The sequence below is a fragment of the Phodopus roborovskii genome, unplaced genomic scaffold (genome assembly GCF_943737965.1).
Source record: "Phodopus roborovskii unplaced genomic scaffold, PHOROB, whole genome shotgun sequence".
NCBI lineage: Eukaryota > Metazoa > Chordata > Mammalia > Rodentia > Cricetidae > Phodopus > Phodopus roborovskii.
Genome location: NW_026126407.1, coordinates 43,688,525 through 43,711,320, shown reverse-complemented (window position 1 = coordinate 43,711,320; position 22,796 = coordinate 43,688,525). Strand labels below are relative to the sequence as shown.

Below are 22,796 nucleotides of genomic sequence, written 5' to 3'. Positions count from 1 at the left end.
TTCCCATTCTCTTTCATTAACATCCTATTGTTTCTATAGAATTAAGAAAATACAAATGGGAGAAATTACTGCAATTTTATTTTAAATTTCAAAATTATTTAAGAAGAGTCATGAAAATCTAAATTATATATGAATTAATATAGGTGCTTTAAGCCTTTAGAACATTTTGCAATAATACATATTTTTAAGCAATATTCACTATTTTTACAAGACAGGGAAAATAAATTTATTCATAAAAATGAACAAAGGAAAATATAACTAACGAGTTCAGTGTCCTCGAGTCCAATTTTTAGTTCTTAAGGTACATTATTTATCATATAACTTTCAAATTCCAGACTCAGTGCAGCAAATAGGTTTAAATTATAAAATTCCTCTGATAATGGTTTGTTCACTATGATTCATAGTTCTGTAAAGGACCATCACTTATGGTCACAGAAGCATAAGCACATCAGGTCTTAGCACTGGCTTATGCAAATGCTCCACAAGGGTTTCCTACACACAGGGGAGGTCTTCAGCAATCCTCACTATTGCTGTGGGCACTGTGTCTCCGGGGTTGACTTTGCCGACACATACATGATGGTGTGTGATTTCTTATAAGCTCCTTTTTCTGGTTTGCTTGTAGTTTCTTTGCTTTCCTTCACTTCTGTTGGAAGCCTTGATTCTGCAGTTAACCTATAAGCATTAAAGCATATATTCTGAATTCAAGTATGGTCAAGAAAAAGAAGTAAATGCCTAATGGAGTGGGCCTCTAAAAGAGGGAGTGCTATTTTAGGTACACAGGACAAAAACTATAGTAGACTCCATTAAATACAGTAGACTCCATTATGAATATTAATGACTGATTCTAAAAAGGTTTTTTATAGCAGTAGGCTTAATTTTGTGAAATGTTTAATAAATATCTTTAAATCTGATAAAAGGTCAGGCAATGCCAGAGATAAAGTATTAGGTAAAAAGGGGACAGACATCATAAGAACACAGAATACAAAATTCTAAACGCTAAAGCAATATTTTAAGGTGGATACCACATACAAAATGTTAATAAGCACAAGACAAAATAACATGGAACCCCAGGGTACCCAAGCAGATGTCTGTCTCAGACAAGAAAACAGAAAAGCAAGCAAGCAAACAAAAAACACCTTCAGGTTTCCATCAGGCAAGCAGTAAACAAATAACACAGGAGAGGTTCTAATAAAAATTCTTATCAGGCATGGTGGCACACACCATTAATCCCAGCACTTGTGAGGCAGAGGCACATGGATCTCTGTAAGCTCAAGGCCAGCCTGGTCAGCACATACAAGGGCTACACAGAGAAGCTCTGTATCGAAAAACAAACAACAGAAAAAATTCCTGATGGGAGCACATTCATTACGCGAATGAATGAAAGTGCAGTATTTCAGTTCTCAACCAGGCCCATCCTCACTGTGACAAAGTTAACCCCAAACTGTGTGTCTAAGGTAAACATGCAGAAAATACGTGAGGTTGGAAATGTTTTAAGTTAGCAGATGGACTTACACACTTAAAAACAAATGTTCTATGGTGTTCTATTGTGTGTGTATGCATGTTTTTTTTAAGCAGACAAAACAGTTTCCAACATGCAATTTGAGTCTATTAGTGACATGCATTTATGTAATGTTTCTCAAGCAACAAAAGACAGAAAAAGAAACGAGGACGACAGACAGCAAGGAGCAGTGCCTATCTAGAAACCACCTAGAGACACACTGTCAAAGATAGGCTTCACATACAGCAGGCATCACCTGCTAAACCCCTTCCAGAGCTGACTGAGAGGAGGTGAGATGTATGTACTAGAATATCAAGTGTTTACTTCATGTGTCATATAGACTTAAACAGTATTTTTAAAAATTCAACAGAATAACACAACAATAACAGCTGATGCTTTTTTTCTGGTACATACTTCATTTAGTAGCACTGAAAACTTAAAAATCACAGGAAGCATACTAGAAAGCCCTTTTGTATGGGGTGTGCTGTGTCTTGCTGTATCAGTTAAACATCTGATTTTGCACCCATTTTTTTAGTTCATGTAGTCTTAGCAGTTCCCAGAGAGCTCGTCTCAGAGCGCAAATGCTCACCAGCAAGTTCAATTTTAAATTTGTAAGGCTATTATCTTAAATAGGCTTATCACTGCACTGCATGCAGACCCCATTCATCTCCTTAAACCTATTTGGCTCCTTCACTTTCTTTAACCACTTTTTTAAAACTTTTTGTACAAGTGTGTGGACACATGTGCTCTAGCCTATCCTTCCTTTGCCTGTCCTTTCCCCCCTTTAGTCCCAAAAGGTGACTTTGCTTCTATTTTCATGTCACATGTACATGCATGTTTTATATGAACATATAACATCTGGGAGCCACAAATGAGAGAAACATGCACTTATTTATCTGAGATTAGCCAAATAGTTTAGTATGCCTGTCTCCATGTGTATTCATCAACTTTCAAATTACTCAGCTTTGGTGCCTCTGTCTGACAAAGTTCCAATGTGTACATACACCATGCTTCCTTCACCTATGCCTGTGTTGCTGGACACCTTGGTCAGTTCCACAACAGCTACTGCCCTACATTTGATCTTTCTGTATAGATCCAGAACCTTCAGTCAAGTTGCCTACGCTCCACTCACTCTTTAGCCTTATCTCTATTAGCTTTACTTTCTTGAAGGACAGAGCCCTTAGAACATTGATAGACCACCTGATACTTTCTCTTTTAGTCACAAACTCAATTACACAGAAACTGGAAGCTTTTAAGTTTTGGAATAAAAATGAAACTAAATCAGCTTTGAAGTTTAAAAATATCAAGCAGGCATCAAACCCTATTTCTGAAGGCTTAATATAAATATCAAAAACCATAAAACCTTTACCTGTTCTTACCTAAAAATTTATGTCTCAATGTCTTAGACTACTGAAAAGTCTTTTGAGAAAGTTAGTTTTTCTTTCATGGCTACTCTTGAAAGAAAGCAACAGTACATTTATTCTACCCAGCCAAACACTCAGATATGCTGTGCTGTGCAGCTGTAGTTTCATGGACTAGGGAAGCCTAACTGATTAGCATCACTTGGGGTTCACTGCCTTTTCCTTCTGCAGTCACCTCAGTCTTCCTGATGTATTGAAAAGAATTGGAAGACAGATAAAACTGTGGAGTTAACAGTGCACACTCTACCAGGAAACCAGATCAGCATGGCACAGTTCAGGCAGCAAGACAGGAAAGATGGAGAAGGCTGCTGGCAGCCAGGCAGAAGGACACACTGACCTGGGAGATCTGGGGGTGTTCCCACTCTGTTCACGTAAGGCATCAGCATTGGCTGGACTATCCACAAGCTTTACACATTTCTTCTTCAGCTGCGTATCTGGAGGTGGGGTCTTGCAAGGAGAGAGGCTGACTGGATGAACGGCTGAAGTAGCTGGTTGTTGCCACTGCACAGGGTTATCATTTATGCTATTAAGGTAGGACTCTTTCTCATCTCTCTGAAGTGGTAGTCTAGAAACTTCTTCCCCAGTGGCATCAACAGCAGCTGGGGTTGGAGTGGATATATCCAATGGCAGCACCTCACGCCTCTTTTTGAGTACTGGTACTTCAATTTTCTCTGAGAAGAAAAGAATTATTAAGATATATGCTCAGTGAATAAAAACAAAGACACAACCTGAGGAAACTGAGTTACATATAAATTCATTCCTTTTTTTAGTACTCTTAAACCCTCCTGCTAGCCTAGCCCCCTTCATTCTCCTAGCCGGCCTCATTTCTACCTTCTTGTACTGCCTTTTACCATCTTTTGACAGATAGACAGACACTCTTCGCTGTTTTTGTTTCTGTGTTCCAGGAGAGGGTTCCAGGCTTTATCCTCACTGAGTTCCAGCTCTGGCCCCATGCACCATCCTCTCTATCCTATAACCATCTACTGCTCTTTCCTTGTAAAGTCTGTAATATATATATACAGCTCTAGGAATGAGCAGATGTACTGCTGAGAGCAGGAAGCTCTGCTGAGTTTTCTGGCAGATGAAACAGCAGTATCAGAGTCCAGGAGCTCTGGTTTGAGTCCCGTACTGCAGCCAGGAGACCTTGTGTAGTAACTTCTCTGCTCTTGAGTATCCGCAAGACTGCTTAACTCGGTACTGTCTCGTAGGGATGGAATGAAAAAGACAGCTGAACTCTGAATCTTACTAATGTATGCCTACCACTCATCTTAAAATGTATTCAGAATCTGCCACTTCTATGATGGATGTCTCCCTAGTCCCAACCACAGCCTGCCTTACAGCAGCTGCTACAGAGCCTGTATCCTCATGGCCTACTGATGCCCTGTGTGGGTCTCAGACAGCCACCTAATTACGTGCTCTAATATCTTTCTCCCATTGCAACCCCAACGTGCCCTTTCATTTTCAAACTCAAAATACTGGAGGTCTGAGGTACCACAGCAAAGAAGGGGTTCCTGCTCAACACTTCTGCTTTTACATAAGCATGGCCCTCTCCTTTCTTTAGACTGCTCCCTTGAATCACCCAGACCCCATGGCAGACCCCTGAAATTCATAATGAGTATTCTTAATCAGGGGAGCCTACTGGAATCACAGGAAGAGGCACAAAAAGGAAGTCTTTTTAAAACTGTGTCTCCCCCTAGTGGTGAGAATCACTATAGTTCATGGGGATGATCTCAAAGTTAGGCAAAGGAAACCTGTTTAAAAATCCTTCAACTAAAACAAGCTAACACAACCCTTTGGGTAGGTGATAGGGTCAGAACCACAGCATTCATAGATTTCTTAATACTGACTTTCTAGTTTTCAATTTAAACACAATAAAATCCACTGTAGTATATCAGCTGCAAAAACCTTATGGGTAGGCTATTTTCTGAATATTTAGACACTACTGTATTTCTTGCATCAAAATGTTTTTCCTTAAAAACAGAATACTGAGCCAGGGATGATGGTGCACACATTTAACCACAGCACTTAGCAGGCATCAGTGGTAGGATTTCTGTGAATTCAAAATCTGGTCTATACAATGAGTTCCGGGCTAGCCAGGGCTATATAGTGAGAGTCTGTGTCAAAATAAATCTAAATAAACAAATAAATCCAAGATGAATGTTGGAAGATGGTAGAATCTACATTTCATCAATTAGCCTCCCAGAGTTTGAATAACTATGCACTCATAGAGCTCCAAAAACCCAAAATATAAAAGCAAGATGGTGAGGACTCTGGCGCGCGCACACACACACACACACACACACACACACACACACACACACACACACACACGACTGTGATTCCCTTTCACCAAGTTACTAGGGCAGGCATCATGTGCAGAATTCAGTGACTGTGCTGAAAGACTTAAAGGGGGACACTTGACTTTCCCATCAGCCTGATTCCCTATATGGAGTTCATTCCTGCACTGGCCCACAACGGAGACTACCAGGGGGCCAATCCACCCCAAGCCAGCAGGGAAAAGAAGAAATGAGCAAACAGGAATTAATATCTAGATTGTGCAGTGGCCCTTTATCCCTGTCAAAGGTTTCAGACAGACTACATGTAGGCCCCATACTGCCTAGCGCTTGGTCCACATGGCCTCTGGACTTGAGTGTGGGACTGTCCATGGGCCCACCCAGGTGGATACTATACCAGCCACAGAACTATCACAAAACTGACAGCTAACCTGTGCTGAGGGTGAACTCCTAAATGCTGAAGTGGAATATAAGAGGTTGGTTGGTCTGCTGAGAATTTCAACAAATAAACGACCCCCCAAAAAAATGAAATAGTCACAGGAAAACACAGATGGCAAGGAATATGATAATGAACACATATTTCCTCAATCCAGAGAAAGAAAAGAATAAAGGACCTTAAAAATGGCAAAGCAAAGGAAGGTTCCAATGACAGGACTAAAGACATGTTTGAGAGACAAAGAACTTAATTAATCATTTAGAGAAAAAAAAAAGAATTTCAAACGCACAAAGCAGATGCAGAAAATGAAAAATGTAAGTTAAGAGAAACACTAAATGAAAAATTAAGTATAAGAAAATGAACAACAAGCACTGATCAGTGAGAGTCAAGAATTACTGAGTCTGAAGACAGGCTGTTTTGTCCTCTTCTGACCTCTGAAGGCACCAGGCATACATGATGTACAGACATATATGCAGACAAAACACGCATACAGAAAATTAAATAAATCTTTGGGAGGGGAAGGCAGGGGAGTCTGATAAACCTGAAATGATCAGAGAAAAATCTAAATATTTAGACATGATAGTCACATGGAAGAGATATAAAAACAACACTAACAAAGACACAATTATAATCAGTTGTTAAGAGATAGGAAATTAAAAAAGGCTTGAATTTTGACCTCAAAATTCAAAGAAAGGAGAGAAATGGAGCTAAGAGAAGGGTTTGGGGGTTTTTGTTTTTTGGTTGTTTTTTTGCCTATGCATTAAAAAATGTCACACTTCAATTCAATATAACTTGTTTTAAATATAGGACATTTTTTATAAGCTTGCAGTAATTATAAATGAAAAAGCTAAGATCTAAAGCATGGAAACTAACATACTGACTGAGAAATACCTCTCAGTGATGAAGATAGTAGGAGAGAAATTAAGGAAGAAAATATCTACAAGAAAACAGTAATAAGGCAGCATCAAGTTCTTAATGACCAGTAATTACTGGATGCAGCTGGATTACATTATCTAATTAAAAGACAGAGTGGCTGAATAGATTACAAAACCAAGAACTGAGGATGCTGTTGACGTGAGACTCTTCACCTGCAAGGATGTGCAGAGGCTGGAAATTTAATGAATGAAAAATGTAGTCTACATGGAGATAAGAAAGCGGGATATTTATGTCAAATCAAATAAACTTCCCATCAATACTATGAGACTAGGATATTAAAGAATGATAAAGGGGCCAAAACCAAGTCTGTAGCACACACGCACGTATACACCCCACAACACGCAAACATTAATAAATCTCTGTGTTGGACAGACAGTGGACAAGTGACACCCGGGGAAGGCAATGCCCACCTACAGCAATGGAAAATCACCCAGACAGAAAGATGCGCAGACACTCTGGGTTTAAAGTACATTCCAGACTTCGAGTGGAGCTAACAGAGACTTATAGAACATTCTATCCAATAGCTGTAGAATTCTTCTCTATTGCATATGAAGATCACGTTAGAAAAAAACAAATCTGTACAAAAATATACAAATATTTGTTTTGGTGGGATGCCAAACTAAGTTCCCATAAATATCTTTTCCAACCCCAAGAAAACCAGAAATAAGAAAACACTAACGGAGCTGAACAGAAAGCCAAAGAATTAACCAAGCCAATGACACATAGCTCTCATGTTCACAGTCAAAACATGTAACAAGGAAAGGATGATTTCAAATTAATGGTGCTAAGAAAACTGGTGACTACACACAAAATAATAAACATCTCATCTCACACGAAACAAAATCAGTTGAAAGTATATTAATCGCTAAATGTAATATCTGAAACTATGAAATACTAGAAGACAACATTGTGAATGCTACATGACTGCTCTAATGAGAACCTTTTAAGAAGACCTCAAAAAGAACAAGCAATAAAAGCAAAACAACAAATAAAGGCAAAAATTGGAGCTTTTCAAACTGAAACTTCCGTAGCACCAAAGGAAACAATGAGAAGGATCTACAGAATAGAAGAAAGGTTGACAAATTATATGCTTAATAAAACATCAATATCTATAAAAACTATTAAATCCCAGAAACAAAATACCTCAAAAACACTCTGATTTTTTAAAAAGAGCAAAACAGGGGCTAAGGAATGTTTCACTTGTTAAAGATGCTAGCCCTGTGAGTGTAACAACCTGAGTTCAAGCTCCAGAAACTCTCTCTACAGAGGTAGAAGGAGACAACCAACTTTACAATGTTGCTGAGTGATCACCACACACACTGTGGTGTGTAAACACACATCACACACACACACACACACACACACACACACACACACGCACGCAGTAATAACAAATACATGTTTAAAAGACAAACATGTGATCTCATTCACGTGGAAGCTCTAACAGCACGATGACTATAGTCAACAATAGCACACTGTGTATTTCTAATAAAGAATGTTGAGATTTCTCTCGACATAGAAAGGGCAAAAGTTTAAAATACAAAGCCATGAGTACTTCTAAGAGTTTACTAAAGTGGTGGATATTAATGACCTTGATTTGTTCATCATACAATACACATATGAGTGGAAGCATCACCTTGTACCTTATAGATGTGTCCAATTACTAGCTTAGGAAGAAAAACAGAACTTTCAACATGGAGTTGGGAACATAGATAGTCCTTGAGACCAAGATTACATGTTCTGGTTGTGGGTCTCAAGGACACATGACTAATTTGTGATCCAATGGAATGGCAAGAGACAACAACTAATGAGCCGGAATCCTAACATGCACAATACTTCATCAGTCCTGGAATGCTCCTTTAGAGTTTCATTAGAGAGGGGTACTTGAACTTAAGCCTTGCTTAGTTCTTCTATAAACAAACTTCTAGCTCTCAGTATCAGCTGCTTCAACAAAATTAAACTCTTTGAGCTCTGCATGGTCACATGCATCTATGATTCCACTCAGGAGGCAGAGTAAAGAAAGTCTGGAGTATGAGGCCAGCCTGGGCTGCACAGTAAGACCCTTTCTCAAAATAACTTCAAAACTCTTTGGGACACCAAGGCGGAGAAACTCAAGCTTGTGCTGTTCAGTATGATGAACTCAGATATTCTACAAGAAAACATTATTACATTCATGTTCACATAACCAGTGTTCTTAATTTTCTTACACATTTGACAGCTAAACTTTACTACAGATATATGAGCGATTACAAGTTATAATGACATTGGTAAAAAGCTTCAAAACATATCTTTGTTTCTCAGAGCTAGTCATGATTTGAAAGTCAAAAGCTTATAAAACACACACCTTCAGGTTCATACTTCAGCTTTAATTCATCTAGCTTAGCTCTCAGTTTGATATTTTCACTTTCTGAAAGCTGCAGGTGTCTTTCATTTGCAAACAGTTTCCGTTCAATATCCAGGGCCCGCTGGCTCTCAAACAATGCCTTCATTCTTTGTATGGATAGTTCACCTTTCGTGTCTTCGTTTTCTTTGCTAAAGTAACAGAAAAGAACAATTAAAAGATATTAAAATACATGGTATAAGCACGGTAGAATAAATCTTGTGCATTTAAAAAAAAAAAAGACACTTCTCTGAGCTGAGTAATAAAAGAAACAACTAAAGTGAGTCTTAACAATGCAACCCCACAAGAATTTCACATTCTTAAAAAAAAAAAAAAAAGGGAGAAAATGCACATATGCATATATTCCTTTAAGTTTTGAATTACATGATATTTATTCTTGAAATTTGATAGAGAAAGTTAGAAGTTCTTTTCATTTATCAATCGAAAAGCTAAACACAAAAGAAATGCATATTTAATAAAAACTCATATGCTACAGATACTTTCATTGAGTTTCTTCTGAAGTTTATTTTTGACAATTAAAAAGAAATAAACATAAAATCAGTTAGTAACAGTATTATAAGCAAGAAAAACCCTTCATCTTTGTATTCACAATCCCAAACACTTACTTTAACTTATCAAGCTTTAGTTGAAGTAAATCTGCATAATAGGTGCTGTCATCTAGAGTACAAGGGCTGGCTGATGTGGAAGGCTTAGATTCCATACTTTCATATAAGTGCTAACAAAAGCAAAAAAACTATTATAAAGAGCAGACAACAGATTAAGTTTGCTGTAACAGAATCAGCCACCACTAAGCAGGAACTCATTAGTTTACAGCCACCAAACTAAGAACCACCCTCTTAACTCATCTGCTTTCTAAAGTAAGGAGAATAGCAGTTCTATTTCCAAATAAGGAAAGTGGCATAATGTGGCATGGGCATGAAAATAATGCCCATTGTTTAATTCTGAAACTAAGGCTTCCAACCACACCAGTCCCACACCAGTCCCCTCCCTCTCCTAGCTTATAGAATGGAGGAAGCAATGACTGCTGGTTCAATTCAAGAATTTAAATAAAAGCTATAAAATGGAAAAATACAGAGAAGAAATCTTTGTTGTTGTTGTTGTTGTTATTATTTGTATTCCCTCGTCCCCAGTACTACAGAAAATTTTTTTGTTTCTCTGAGGGAGAATTTGTTTAAAATTTTGAAAACTATTTTAGAGAATGTAAAAACCCAACTCTCCCTGATTTCAAATTATGCGCTCAACTAATGTAGGCACATCACTGCCAATAACACACTATACGTCTATCAAAATTGTCATCTTTTCAACAGTTTTCTAAGAAATGGAAGTAAAATTTAATATTTAATGATAGATTAATGGCTACAGAATGCTTAAGGGATCATTAACATTTACAAAATCTGTTACTTATATAAGTTTGAATCTTTCACTAGAAGCTTAATGAAAAGATACTAATGCTCCCTAAGGTAATTAAAAACTTTGAAAATTTGTAAATGTAAAATAATACTACAAAACAATACCAATTAGTTCTTTCTGGTGTATGTGCATGCCTGCATGTGTTGTGTGTGCATCAGACAAAATAGAAAATAGAAAAGCAAACATGTAAAAGCAACCAGAACTATGAAGAAAAAACTAGGGGATCTAAAGTCTAAAAACAAAAACATATACTACAAAACCTCTATAACTTAAGCAATATAGTACTGTTGTACAGAGATCAACCAATACACTGAAAATGTTGAAAGGTTCCTGCACATATAGAAACTTGTTATATAATAACCCTGGCATCTCACAGGGGCCAACCTTAACAAATGACGCCAGGACTGACTGTATATCCTACATACAAGACTGCCATGAGCTCAAAAAAAAAAAAAAAAAAAAAAAAAAAAAAAATTAACCACTGGATCAACTTCTGCTGTAACTAGAGGTTAATTGCATAATAAACTTAGAGAAGCTAAAAATCTATTGAGAAATTCAATTCAAACTTTGGCAGTAGTTTTGAAAAGATGTTACATATACCTTAAATTTCTCCAGATTTTTAATTTCACCCAAAAGGTGTTTTATTTCACCATTCTTCTGTTCCAACATGGCAAACAACCGTTCTTGCTGCTCAAAATCGGTTTGAGATCCCCTCATCCTCAGCAATGTGGAGATTTGTACCTAGAAAAACAATCACCCCCAAAAGCAAAAATCAAGATCCTGATAAAGCATATTTTTGGTACAATTCCTGTTTTATGCTCCACTGACTCGACCTGGAAAGTAAATAGATCTTTTTCATCTCAAAATCTGAAAACACTTGCATCAAAACTTTCAAGTACTTATTTTGACTACTTTTTATGGTGTCTGAAGTCTAACGTAATTTTTATGTGTCTGACATGTACATGAAGCTACATGCTGAGGTCTGGCAGCATGTCATCCAGATGGAACATGAGCGTGGCCCAACATAACCTGCTACTCATCACTTGAATTAATACTATGGGTCTATTGGGGGTTTTCTAAAAACTGTAATAAGTGGGGAAATTGTCACATTACTCACAGAAATTAATTAACAATAAAGATACATAAATGTTTTACTACATGTTAAGTCCAGGACAACTCTAAAGAGGTAGGTTCTGGCTATCACCTTCCCATTTACACATGAAAACTAATACTCCCATCTCAAGTAGCTCATCTTACTCCCAGGTTTAATCACTGAAGTTCCTCGTTGCTTTAGTAAAACACTTGCAGAGGGAGCCTTTCTAGCAATCCATTATTAACTCAGCAGCATTTGGGCAAAAGGAAGAAGGGGTCAGTTCCAAAGGACTGGTACAGCTAACTTGCTTTCTCACTGCTACAAGCTTCTCCAATCCATTACCTCTCACTTGACTGCGATGAAGAAATGAAGATAAAATGAACCTTACAATACAGACAGTGTACACTTGACTTAATGAGCTGCAGGGATGAGGAGCCATGAGTAGTACTGATTTCAATTAAAAAAAAATAAGACTTTGTGTGAGAACTGGTGAGAGAGCTAAGTCTGGATGAAGTAAGTAGGAAACAGTGTAAAGCTCAAAAACATACATGCTATGCACAAAAAAAAAAAAAAAAAGACTATTTTTCATTCTAACTGGACAATAAGACTCATTGTCTACCTGTTGAGTCAGTGAATAACCACTAAAGCAATTTGCAGTTGCCTTTCAAAGGTGAGTTTTAAATATAAGATACAGACTCATGTAATTCTACAAATGATTACATTATATACATTCTGAAGGAAAACAGTTTCCTGTATCTATTTGCTAAGAAAAGCAGATTAAAAACCTTTACCAGTGATGAGCCTATACCTTCATTTTGTTCATCTGATCTCTGGTGAATGCATTTTGCTTCTTCATTGACTGATATTTGACTTTCATCAAGTTGAGCTGGCATTCCATAGCCATCCTTCGATCCTCCACCTGGAAAGCATTAACGTGCTTGTTCTTGTAATAAATGAAATGCCAACTTTTCAATTTGGTCATGAGAACACTTGCAAGTAAGTACCTCTGCAAAGAGGGAGTTTCCTTTACTGCTGGGATCCGAGGCTTGTTGAAGTGCATTATCCAACTGTACCTGAAGGTCTTGATTTTCTATTCGAGCTTTCTAGATAGAGAAGAAAATAGTTTCACTAATGGAGATCAGCTAGAGGGCACTTGGTTACCATCTGTAAGCATGACAACACTCTCACCGCACCTCTAAGGCGTTATAATAGGACACTGCTTCCTTCTCTCGCTCCTCTTTTTCTTCTTTAAGCCGGTCTACCTGGTGCATTAAGGAGGTATTGAGGCACTCCAGTTGCTCTTGTTTGTACTGCAGTTCGTTCACCTCCTCTTTGAGAGCAGTCTATTCAACAGGAATACAGGCAAGAGTTTTCCTGAATAATCGCTCACACAGCAGGTGACCCATCCTATTGGTTCCCACCTCACAGTAAAACAAAATCATTCAAAGGTTGCTAAGTCTATTTTAAAATGGTTTTAATTGATGAATGTTTTAGCAGAGAGACAATGAAAACACTTTGGAAATTGCCCCCTTTTCCTTTGAATTTTAAGTTTTAATTATCCACAGTTGAAATGAAAAACCTACATTGACATGCATTTTAATTTTCACTGTGCTAACATTGTGTATTGGGCTTTTATGAACAATATGTCAGATTAAAGGCCAGTTTCTATAATGCAAAATCTGCCTTAAGTAATCATAAAATAGAAGCTATTTTATGGATGAATTAATCCACCTGAAAACTCTGCAGAGCACTTTTTGGTTACATCAAAGGCCATTTCAGTCCTTAAACTGTTCTTAAGAAAAATTACAAGAACAGTCAGAACTATTCTAACGTAAAACAAGAAAACACCTGAGATATAAATTACCTTCACACCTTCCATTTCAGTTAGCTCCATCTGAAGGGCCAGCATCTCCGAAGACGTGCTATTAAGCTTGCGCTGCTCAGACATTAGGCGGAGCTCTTCCGATTTGTGAGCAAGAATGTCTTTCTGGTGATCCAGCTTCTGCTTCAGCTGCTTCTCACTTAACCTTGATTCATCCAATTCCACTTTCAGCTTTTCTAACTAAACAGGAAAAGGAAAGAAAGTTCCACAACCTTTGAACTCAAGGTTCCTTGAGTTTCCTTCCAGAAAACTGGATTTAGAGTTTATACCTGACTTTCCAGATGCTACTCTACAGAAACTCACTGGAGTGACATGAGCAAAGCAATTCTCCCCCACCCCACACCTGCTACCTGCAGTGCTGGGAACTGAACACAGGGTCGTGGGTTTCTAAGTTAAGTATCTCTCACAAAGTTACATCCCCACCCACTAAGCAGTGACCTATATTGTTCTAGAAATTCAGGAATACCCCTGATGACACTAGTCATCCAAGTAGATCAGGCTTTTTTAGAAGCAACTGAAGGTATTACTAACCATGAGGCAGCTGTAAAGAATGGGAATTAATTCTTATCCCCAGCCTTTACGTAGTAGAAGAGGCACGGGGTAACAATGATGCACAGTAGCATGATGATGGTCTGGACTACAGGGATAGGAGCTACTGTGAGATTTTACCCCTTGGATTCAAGGACAGATTAAATGTGAGAAACAGGAAAAAGATGAGTAAACCTTGAGAATTTAAAAGCAAATGTTCTGAGAATATCAGCAACACCAGTTTTTAAAATTTACTTTCTTCTATAGAAAGGCCATCTTTATAATTATCTTTGTTTTACCTAGTCCAAAATATTTCCTCTATCATATCTGCTTGGGTAATTAGGGCTACTGCTAAATCCATGCAGGAATGAAGAAAAATACATCATTTCCAGTTATCCATGTCTCAAATCAGAATAGCTAGATGCAAACAGGATTACTACCGGTCAGAGCCACAGGCAAGATGATTCTGTATTACATAAAAGTATTATTTACTTAGATAAGATTTCACCAATACCATTATTCAAAATGGAATAGTTTAATGAAAAACTATAGGTGGAAACAGACATGGAAAATTAAGACACTATATAAAATACTAAAAATTGAAGGACAGACTTTTAAAAATCTTAGCAAGTTTTCATAGAGTAGGATCTGGAAAAAAAAAACCAGGGTACAAATTTCATATAAAGAGAAGTATAAACAGAGCCCTAGATTTCACAGAGGCAAACTGAAGGCACAGGGCAGGTAGGGGTTCTGAAAGTAAATGGATGTTCACTGAACTGCTGTGTGTTTACAATGGCACCAGTATATAAGGAATCACTAGACCATGGGCACAGATTCAGCACAGGGGTTTACTGCCAGAAAGCCTCCATTAAACAGCAGCTGACAATTTCTAGTTCTTATTTTGTTCAAGCTCCTTAGTTTGCCCAGCCCTTAGCACCCTTGTCTGTCATAATGGAGATAAGGTTACATCTTTCACAAAATTCTTTTGAGAACTGGATCTTCCATATTCTTTCTTCCACAAATACATTATGAAATTTCACCTCTAAAACACATTAACTCACAAGACAGTACTGGTTTGTATGCAGAGTAGCAGCACATTACTAACTGTGGGAACTGCTACGGAACTAGTTAGTTATCTTATAAGGTGAACCACACCATGTGCTGTAAGGAGGCCATACTGGTCACCAATATTATAAACACAAATATTCAGATACCAAATTTAAATAACAAGTAATTTCATATTATTAGGAGGGTAGTAAATATAAAAATTTCTTCAATAGCTTATTTCTCAGTATTTCCACTCAAAACATTAAGATAGAGAAAACTTATTTTTGGCCATTTTGCGTAGCTAGTACTTAAGCAACCCCTCCCCAACCCTGCAGCACCAACCAGTACTTACAGATATCTATAAAAACACAGGATATTTTGCTCTGATACACAGATCCAAACCTTATTTTTCAGGTCATTCACTTCCTGCCTGTGGCTTCTGTTTAGCTGCACTTCTAACTGTTCCAGCTGCATTTTCTGTTGTTGTTTCAGAGTTTCACATTCACAGCTCAAACTTTCTAACATCCGATTCTTGAGCTCAACTTCTCTTTGTAGGGCATACTTCTCTTGGTTATAATTCTGAAAACACATTTAATTACATAAGAACTTAAATCATTAGATATTAGCATCTTAAACTGGTTCATATTGTTTCATTTGCTGTTATCCAAATAACAACCACCTGTCAAATTGGGACTAATGTAGTTAATTAGTCTTTTACTTGATGGGGGCAAGGTTACATGCATGTTCATGTGGAGAAACACACACGTATATGTATGTTAGTGTAGGCCAGACAACAACTTCGGGTGTTGTTCCTCAGATAATGACCATGCTATTTTTGGGACAGAGTCTCTCACTGACCTAGAACTTCCTTGCCATGTAGAATAGGTGGGATTGCCCCAGGGACCCTCTCCTGTGCTAGAATTGATAAGCATGTGCCATCATGTCAGCTTTTTATGATGGGCTCTGGGAACTATACTCAGGTAAACATTTCACCAAATGAGCTATGAGCCCAACCCTGCTAATCAGTTGTAATGAAGCCCAAAAGGTATATTTGGAGACTGCAGTGGTCTCAAGACTCTCTGTCTGAAAGAAAGGGGCTGGTCCTGGGGAATTAGTGGCTTCTCCTTTCCAACCTGTGGTTTCCGGTGCCCTGAAAGCCAGCAGTAGGAACAGCGATGGAGAAAGCACTCTCTGGATCCCGCATTCAATGAACTTTCAGACTGATGAATGACAAGGCTTTCTTGAAAAATTCTTGCCCTTTGTTAAACATCAACCATCATGGTAGCAAGCAAGTCCATCTCAAACTCATCAGAAACTAGGAATTTGACTGATCATTAGGAAATTTACCTTTTATGTAATACAGTGTAATACAGTGCAATAACAGAACCTTTCCAAAAGTAAAATATACTTGAGAGACAACAAGAAAAGGTAAAGGGACCATTGGTAGCAAGACCTGAAACACTAAGCACTTCACAAAGACACGCAGCCATCCTCCCAGCAACTGTACACTTGAATGTCTAGCAAATGTGCCAGGCAACAAACCCAGTAATGGAGAAAACATGGCACCTACCTTAAGATCAGTCTAGAGCAGACACACACTTAAAAACTGTCAGTCAGTGATAGGTACTGAGGAAACTTTCTTTTTTTAAGAACTAGATCCTGCCAAACACTATATGGAGGACCAAGGAGACATTTAATTCTACTTAATATTATGCAAAGGATCCCAAGGAGTTATGAGGTGATTTAGTCAAGTTTATATGCATGCACCACATTCTCAAGTCCAACACAGAGACTCCATGACAGCTATGAACACTTTTCAAGCATGCACCATAATTCTGACTAATATAACCCTTTTTTTCAACAACTGAGTACACTTACTACTATGGAATTATCTATCTATTATCTATCTATCTATTATGAGAGCATATATCACCATGACTAAGGACACCATGCAGGATGTCCAGATGTCAAAGGATGTTACATAGTAGCACATGGAAGAACTCTGAAGAGGAGGCTTTCTAAGGAGACTGATGTATGAACAGATGTTCAAAGTAGCAGTAGGAAATGCTCATGGATGCCAAATGCTGTGATGCACAGAATATAAGGAAAGCATGTTCAACAATCATATTGTGCCAGCATCCAATTCCAGCACAGCAGCAGATGACATTTGCATCTTATCTGCAGGAGTTATGTTCCAGACACCTGGATCCTCAAACAGTACCAAATCCTAGAGATGTCATACATACCCTCACCCATGCAGTATTTATCCTGACAAAACTTGTTTTTTTTTTTTTTTAAATTTGACACAGTAAAAAAAATTAATGCTAAAACCAATAATAAAAAGAGCAGTTTAAAAAGTTATGTGTCATTTTTATCTCAAAATCTTACTGTTCTTGTGATGCTAGACAGTATAATATCCACGTGACAAGATGAGTAAGGCATTACGACATAATGTTACATATCTCACAAGACATCGAGAGGAGCACCATCTGCTTCAGGTATCCTGGATGGTGATTCCTGTACCAGGCAGGACGCAACCATTTCAGCTTTATAAATTATTTATATATGGGATTTGGAATTTTCCATGTATTACTTATAGGAGACTGCATTGTTGAAAGCACAACTATAGATGGGGGGGGGGGTATGTTAATGTCCCTGCTGGAGGTATAGCAATTGCTTCAGTTCACTATCAAGGAAGGATTAAAAACAAAACCTACAGCATGATGGTATATCAATCCTTACTGAAAGAAAAACAAAGCAAGGATGTTTTACTAGCACTCAAACGTTCCTAGTAAGCATTACTGTTTGATAATGAAATGTTCTTCCTTATATAAGGCTTTGAAAAAACAATGGAATAGATGAAAAGGAGAAATACTGAATTAACCTTTACTTTCACAGTATAGTTACTAAAAACTATTTACAAAATAATTACAAAATGAAAACATGCTAAGTTTGAAAAAGATATTGTAATTACTTCTAAATTAAAAAAAAAAAAAAACAAATTATAAGACAAGGCAGGGTAGAGAAGGAATTATGGGGAGGGACAACTCTGAAAGACTTCCAAAAGAAATTACTGTAAAAGCAGCCTGAAATGTATGGATATATAAAGGAGTTTAAATAGTGTTACCATTTAATTGGGGGCAGGTGCAATACCCAAATCAGACATCACATACTATCAAGTAAACCCAACACCAGGAACGGGTTACTTATTTTTAAGTTGTTGGCCAATGGGGTCCCACATATGCTTCGCTCCTCAGCATTACAGGGTATTACCACTGCTACTGGTTGCCCTCCACAACTTACCCTAAAATCCTATTACTAAAGACACCAACATGGAATAATCTAGCTGGTGCTTAGCTAGAAGCTTCATCCTACTGGCTAGTGTTCCTAGTGTTGAAAAGTGCTACGTACAACGTCGAAGGAGAAAAGTAATAATCTTACCCAGCCATAACGAACCCAATGAGCCACAATTTAAGGACTTGCCTGCAAGTTAAGCCTATTTTGGTTCAACAGTGGCTTAAATGTTAGGGGAATAATCACCCACCTTTTAACCTGGATTTGAGCCCTCCCATCTCCTTCTACAAGATGAAACCCATACCTGACACCATTAATGAGGCCAAGAACTTGAAGCTACATAGGTCATGGGTCCTAGGGGGAACCTACAATTATTATTCTGCTAAATGAACACAGCAATAAAACAACTCCTAATAACATACTGCTACACCCATAGTTTCGTATATCATTCAACTCTCATCAGAAAAGTTTCTTACAGTAAATGGTAATTAACACAGAAACTTGCAATGGGCAGGGGGTAAGAGACTTTGGAATGCTCAATCCAAATGGGATGTCATATATCACATCCCTCTCCTCGGAGTTCGTTCTGAGATCCATTTGGAAGAGTGGGGAGAAAGACTTGAAGAACCAGAGGTAGTAGATGACCCCAAGGAAACATTTTTCAGATACAACCCACAGAGACTATGACAGCTCCTACAAGACCTTCATAAACTCCCAGTAGACAAAATTCCACCACAGAGGAAGGAAAGAGGGCACAGAGTCCCACCCCTAACAAAAAAGCTATTTGCAACTGACAGCTGCAGTGAGTAGGACAATCAGTTTTTTCAGTGGAGTGACACTGGGTATATCAACCACATTCTAGGATGTGACCCATACCCAGGAGTGGTTAGTCAACACAAACTGGATCTCATGGCTTTTTAAAGAAGGAGAAAAAAATATGATCAAAATATATTGAATAAAAATTTCAAAGAATAAATGAAAACATTAAAATAAAACAAAAATAGGATAAATAAAATTCAATTAAGAAAAATGGCTGGAATTATTTATATCACTCTCCCACAAAGCTCTTCTTCTATTTTAAAGGAAACCTAAATTTAGTGACACAAGCTGCACCCCAGAGAATCAAGAACAAATCTGAACAACTTTACATTACAGTCAGTGTTAGCTCTGCTAATTGACTTAAAATCAACCCTTTCCTCCCCAAGCTGTTTTTGGTCATGGCCCTTCATCAGAGCAACAGAAACCCTAAGATGTAGTCAAGACCTTAAATTTGTTGATGGATAAAATGTGGGACTTCCTTACTTCAGGCTCAAGCAACTGGATGAATACCAGTCCATTTACTGAAGCAAGAAACCATTCAGTTAGCAGACAGGGAATGAGCTGTTTTTTCTGTGTCAAGGTTGAGATGTTTAAGGCAGGTACTTGAATACACTAATTTAGTCTTCAGAAAGAACTAATGGCTAGGTGAGATGCCATGGAGCATGTTTAGAACTATAAAAGAAGTGAGGTCATGTAAGTAGAGCGCAGCAGACTGAACAAAACCTGTCAGTAAATGTAGCAAAGGGAACAAGCATTATTTGACTTGTCAAACCCAGAGCACACTGTTGGAAAGAACGCTGGAAACTCATTTAATTCATTCTCATTCCCTAAGCACATCCTTGTAGGCAGGTGTTCAGAATCCTACCTCAGTCATGCTCATCATTTCTTCATGACATTTATCCAATTGATTCTGCAACTCAGTTTGCCTCTCCAAAAGCTGTAAGCCATACTGTGCAGCTTTCAATCGCTCATTTTCACACTCTTTGAGCTTGCTTCGAAGATCTGTGATATCTGCCTCCATGATTTCTGTTTTCAGCCTACTGGAAAAAAAAATGCAACTACTTGAGCTGAACTTGGAACTAAATGTAGCAATATCAGAGCAAGAGAAGAAAATATATGGTCAAACCTACTGTCATATAAAACCAAAGGATGTTAGATTTTGTTGCTGATTTGGAAGACAATGCTTCTAATCAACAATAACAAAATAGATACTAAGAAATGGCCGAACACTACAAAAATAGTAAAGGAAAAGTCAGTTTCTTTCTTTCCTCCTTTTTGGGGGTGGGTAAGATTTGAGGCAGGGTTTCTATTTGTGTAGCCCTGGCTGTCCTGGAACTCAAGAGATCTGCCTGCCTCTGCCTCTGAAGTACTGGGATTAAAGGTGTTCACCACCACCAATCTCTGTAAGATTACTTACTACTAGAAGATAAGAAAAATTTCTCACAAGACTGAATGCTGCTTTGAAGGAAGACCACGAAGTACTCTTAGGTATGGTCTGTGAAGTAAACAGGAAGCCAAGAGCATATAATGTTCTGGAAGCCAATAATCAAAATTCCTTCAGGACATGAGAACTGGCAAAGGGTGCTAAGTCAAATGAGGTGAGAACTTGAAGACTGCCCAGTGGATTTCAATTAATACAGATCATTGGTCCAAAGAAGTGGGCTCAAAGCCTGACTGGGGCAGATATGAGAAAGGTAGGTGATACAAGGGTGTGGGTAAATGACATAAAAATCAAAGTAGAGTTCTAAAGCCTAGGGTTCCATCCACTTTTCAGTCCAACCTTTAAAAAACGCAACGTGCATAAGGCATTAAGGCAAGCGCAAGCTCTGTGGATGAGCTACCTGAGTTCCAAGCCACTTTCACCAGACACACTGCAAAGTGAGTTTTATAAACACCTTGTTTTAGCTATAAGAACTGTAAAAAAGACTCTCATTAGATGCATTAAAGATGACACATGAACGAGGACTAGGCGTCAACAGAAATACCATGCAAGCCCAAATGTGGTTTTAAACTTTCCGGGGGCAACATCTTTAAAAGTAAGCACGGTGGAAACCATTTAACCCGATACACCCAAAATGTTACCATTGCAAACTCTATAATCATTGTAAAATAAAATGAGATGCTACAGCGAGAATCCACTGTGCGTGTGTTACATTTTGCAGGAATTAATTCGGGCTGCATCACTGGCTAGGGGTTATGGTACTGTGGAACTCAGACTCAAGGCCACCAAACTTATGAAGACCACCCAGCACCCGTAGTTTTTCAGCAGCCAGGAGGTCCGGACAAAGACTACACCGACCCGGAAGGAGGCGCCTGAGAACTCAGGTTCCGGGAGAGCAGGAGTTCCGCCTGCGGCCGCCCGGTTCTCCACTCCCGCTGCTCGCTCTTACCTCCCTCCTCAAGCTTGCCGGCTGCTGCAACCAAAGGCCGGTCCAGAAAGTACCGGGCGCCCGAACTCGTGACAGAACATCCACCTCAGTACGGAGAAGCGGTCCTGTTCACTCCGCGGAGCCACTGCTAAACAAGGACCCGGGTTTATTTGAATACTGTTCCCGCGACAACTCGCATGTCTCACGAGATGTCTCGTCCAATCCGCGTCTTCCAGACAGAGAGGAGCGACTTGCAGCGACTGCGCAAGTGCATACGGCACGCCCGACACACACGCTTTTCTGCTCGGCGCTTTCCCCGTGAGCTATTTTGCTGAGTGTCTGCTTTTAAGTGGATTGTGGTTCTGAGAGGTTTTGTTTGTTTGTTTGTTTTGTTTTGTTTCTTATTTCTTTGTTTATTGTCTTTAGCAGTCACTGCCAGCCCCACACTGGCCAGCGTGCTGGCATCCCAGGCATCTAAAGCGTTTTGTCTCCTTGGTGCCTCATTCCACACGCATACTCCCAGTTAGGCCCACAAACCATCTTGCCAAGTCAAGTTTCCTCAGTTCGCACAGAGGAAATCAAAGCCTCCCCCAAAGAAATGTGACCTGTCAGAGTACTAAAACTGCTCTTCAAACGAACACCAGCTGTTCGGCAGGACGGCTGAAGTGCATGCGTGTTTAAATAGAAATGTCTTGTAAATATGCTTATTCTTCAAAAATTTAAGTACTTGGAAATCTGGGAAGTTCTAGTACCTGGTACATGGCGTCATTACTTGTTTGTCTAAGGACTTGGCTCTCGTCTCTTTTATCATCATGTTTTACTATGTTGAATCCTCCCCACCAGTAGACGAAAGTGCTGAAATGACTCCCGTTGCAAAATTTAACCAGAACTTTCCTGACTCCAGTGAACCATAACCCCATTTAGTTTTTCTATATATAACAAAATGTTTGAAAAGGCGGGTTTTCACTATTCAATTTCTATTATTATTACTATGATGATGATGTTTTAAACAGGGTTTCCATGTACTTCTGGCAATCCTGGAACTTTACCTGCAGACCAGGCAGACCTTGAACTCAGAGATTGCCTCTGCCTCCCAAGCTCTGGGATGCTGTAGAATATTAAAAAGATGTGTTACATTTGTTTGTTTGTTATATTTCTTTTCTTTTTTAAATTCTGTGAAGCTCTGTTACTTTGCCTGTCTAAAACACCTCCTTGGTCTAATAAGGAACTGAATGGCCATCAAGCAAAGCAGAAGAAAGGATGGTCCGGGGCAAGCTGGCAGAGAGAATACATAGGAAGAGAACTCTGGGAAGAGGCAGTTAAAGAGTGAGAGAAGAAGGAGCCACCCAGCTACACACCAGACATGGA

General features: G+C 38.6%; 1 protein-coding gene across 2 annotated transcripts; it reads right to left on the bottom strand.

Moving 5' to 3' along the window:
• Positions 1-60: 60 nt before the first annotated feature.
• On the bottom strand, positions 61-21,547 carry Spdl1 (spindle apparatus coiled-coil protein 1). Of its 2 annotated transcripts, none has more exons than XM_051180961.1 (12): positions 21,450-21,547; positions 19,925-20,099; positions 15,349-15,525; positions 13,354-13,551; positions 12,683-12,832; positions 12,494-12,592; positions 12,298-12,408; positions 10,997-11,137; positions 9,592-9,701; positions 8,930-9,117; positions 3,257-3,590; positions 61-672 (listed from the first exon to the last, which is right to left on the bottom strand). In XM_051180961.1, exons 2-12 carry the CDS (start codon positions 20,078-20,080, stop codon positions 525-527), a joined length of 1,812 nt encoding a protein of 603 aa, XP_051036918.1. In that variant the 5' UTR covers positions 20,081-20,099; positions 21,450-21,547; the 3' UTR covers positions 61-524. The 2 variants fall into 2 exon arrangements, with proteins under 2 accessions (XP_051036918.1, XP_051036917.1); XM_051180960.1 differs by having other exon boundaries at positions 19,925-20,096; positions 21,450-21,540.
• Between the last annotated feature and the right edge of the window lie 1,249 nt (positions 21,548-22,796).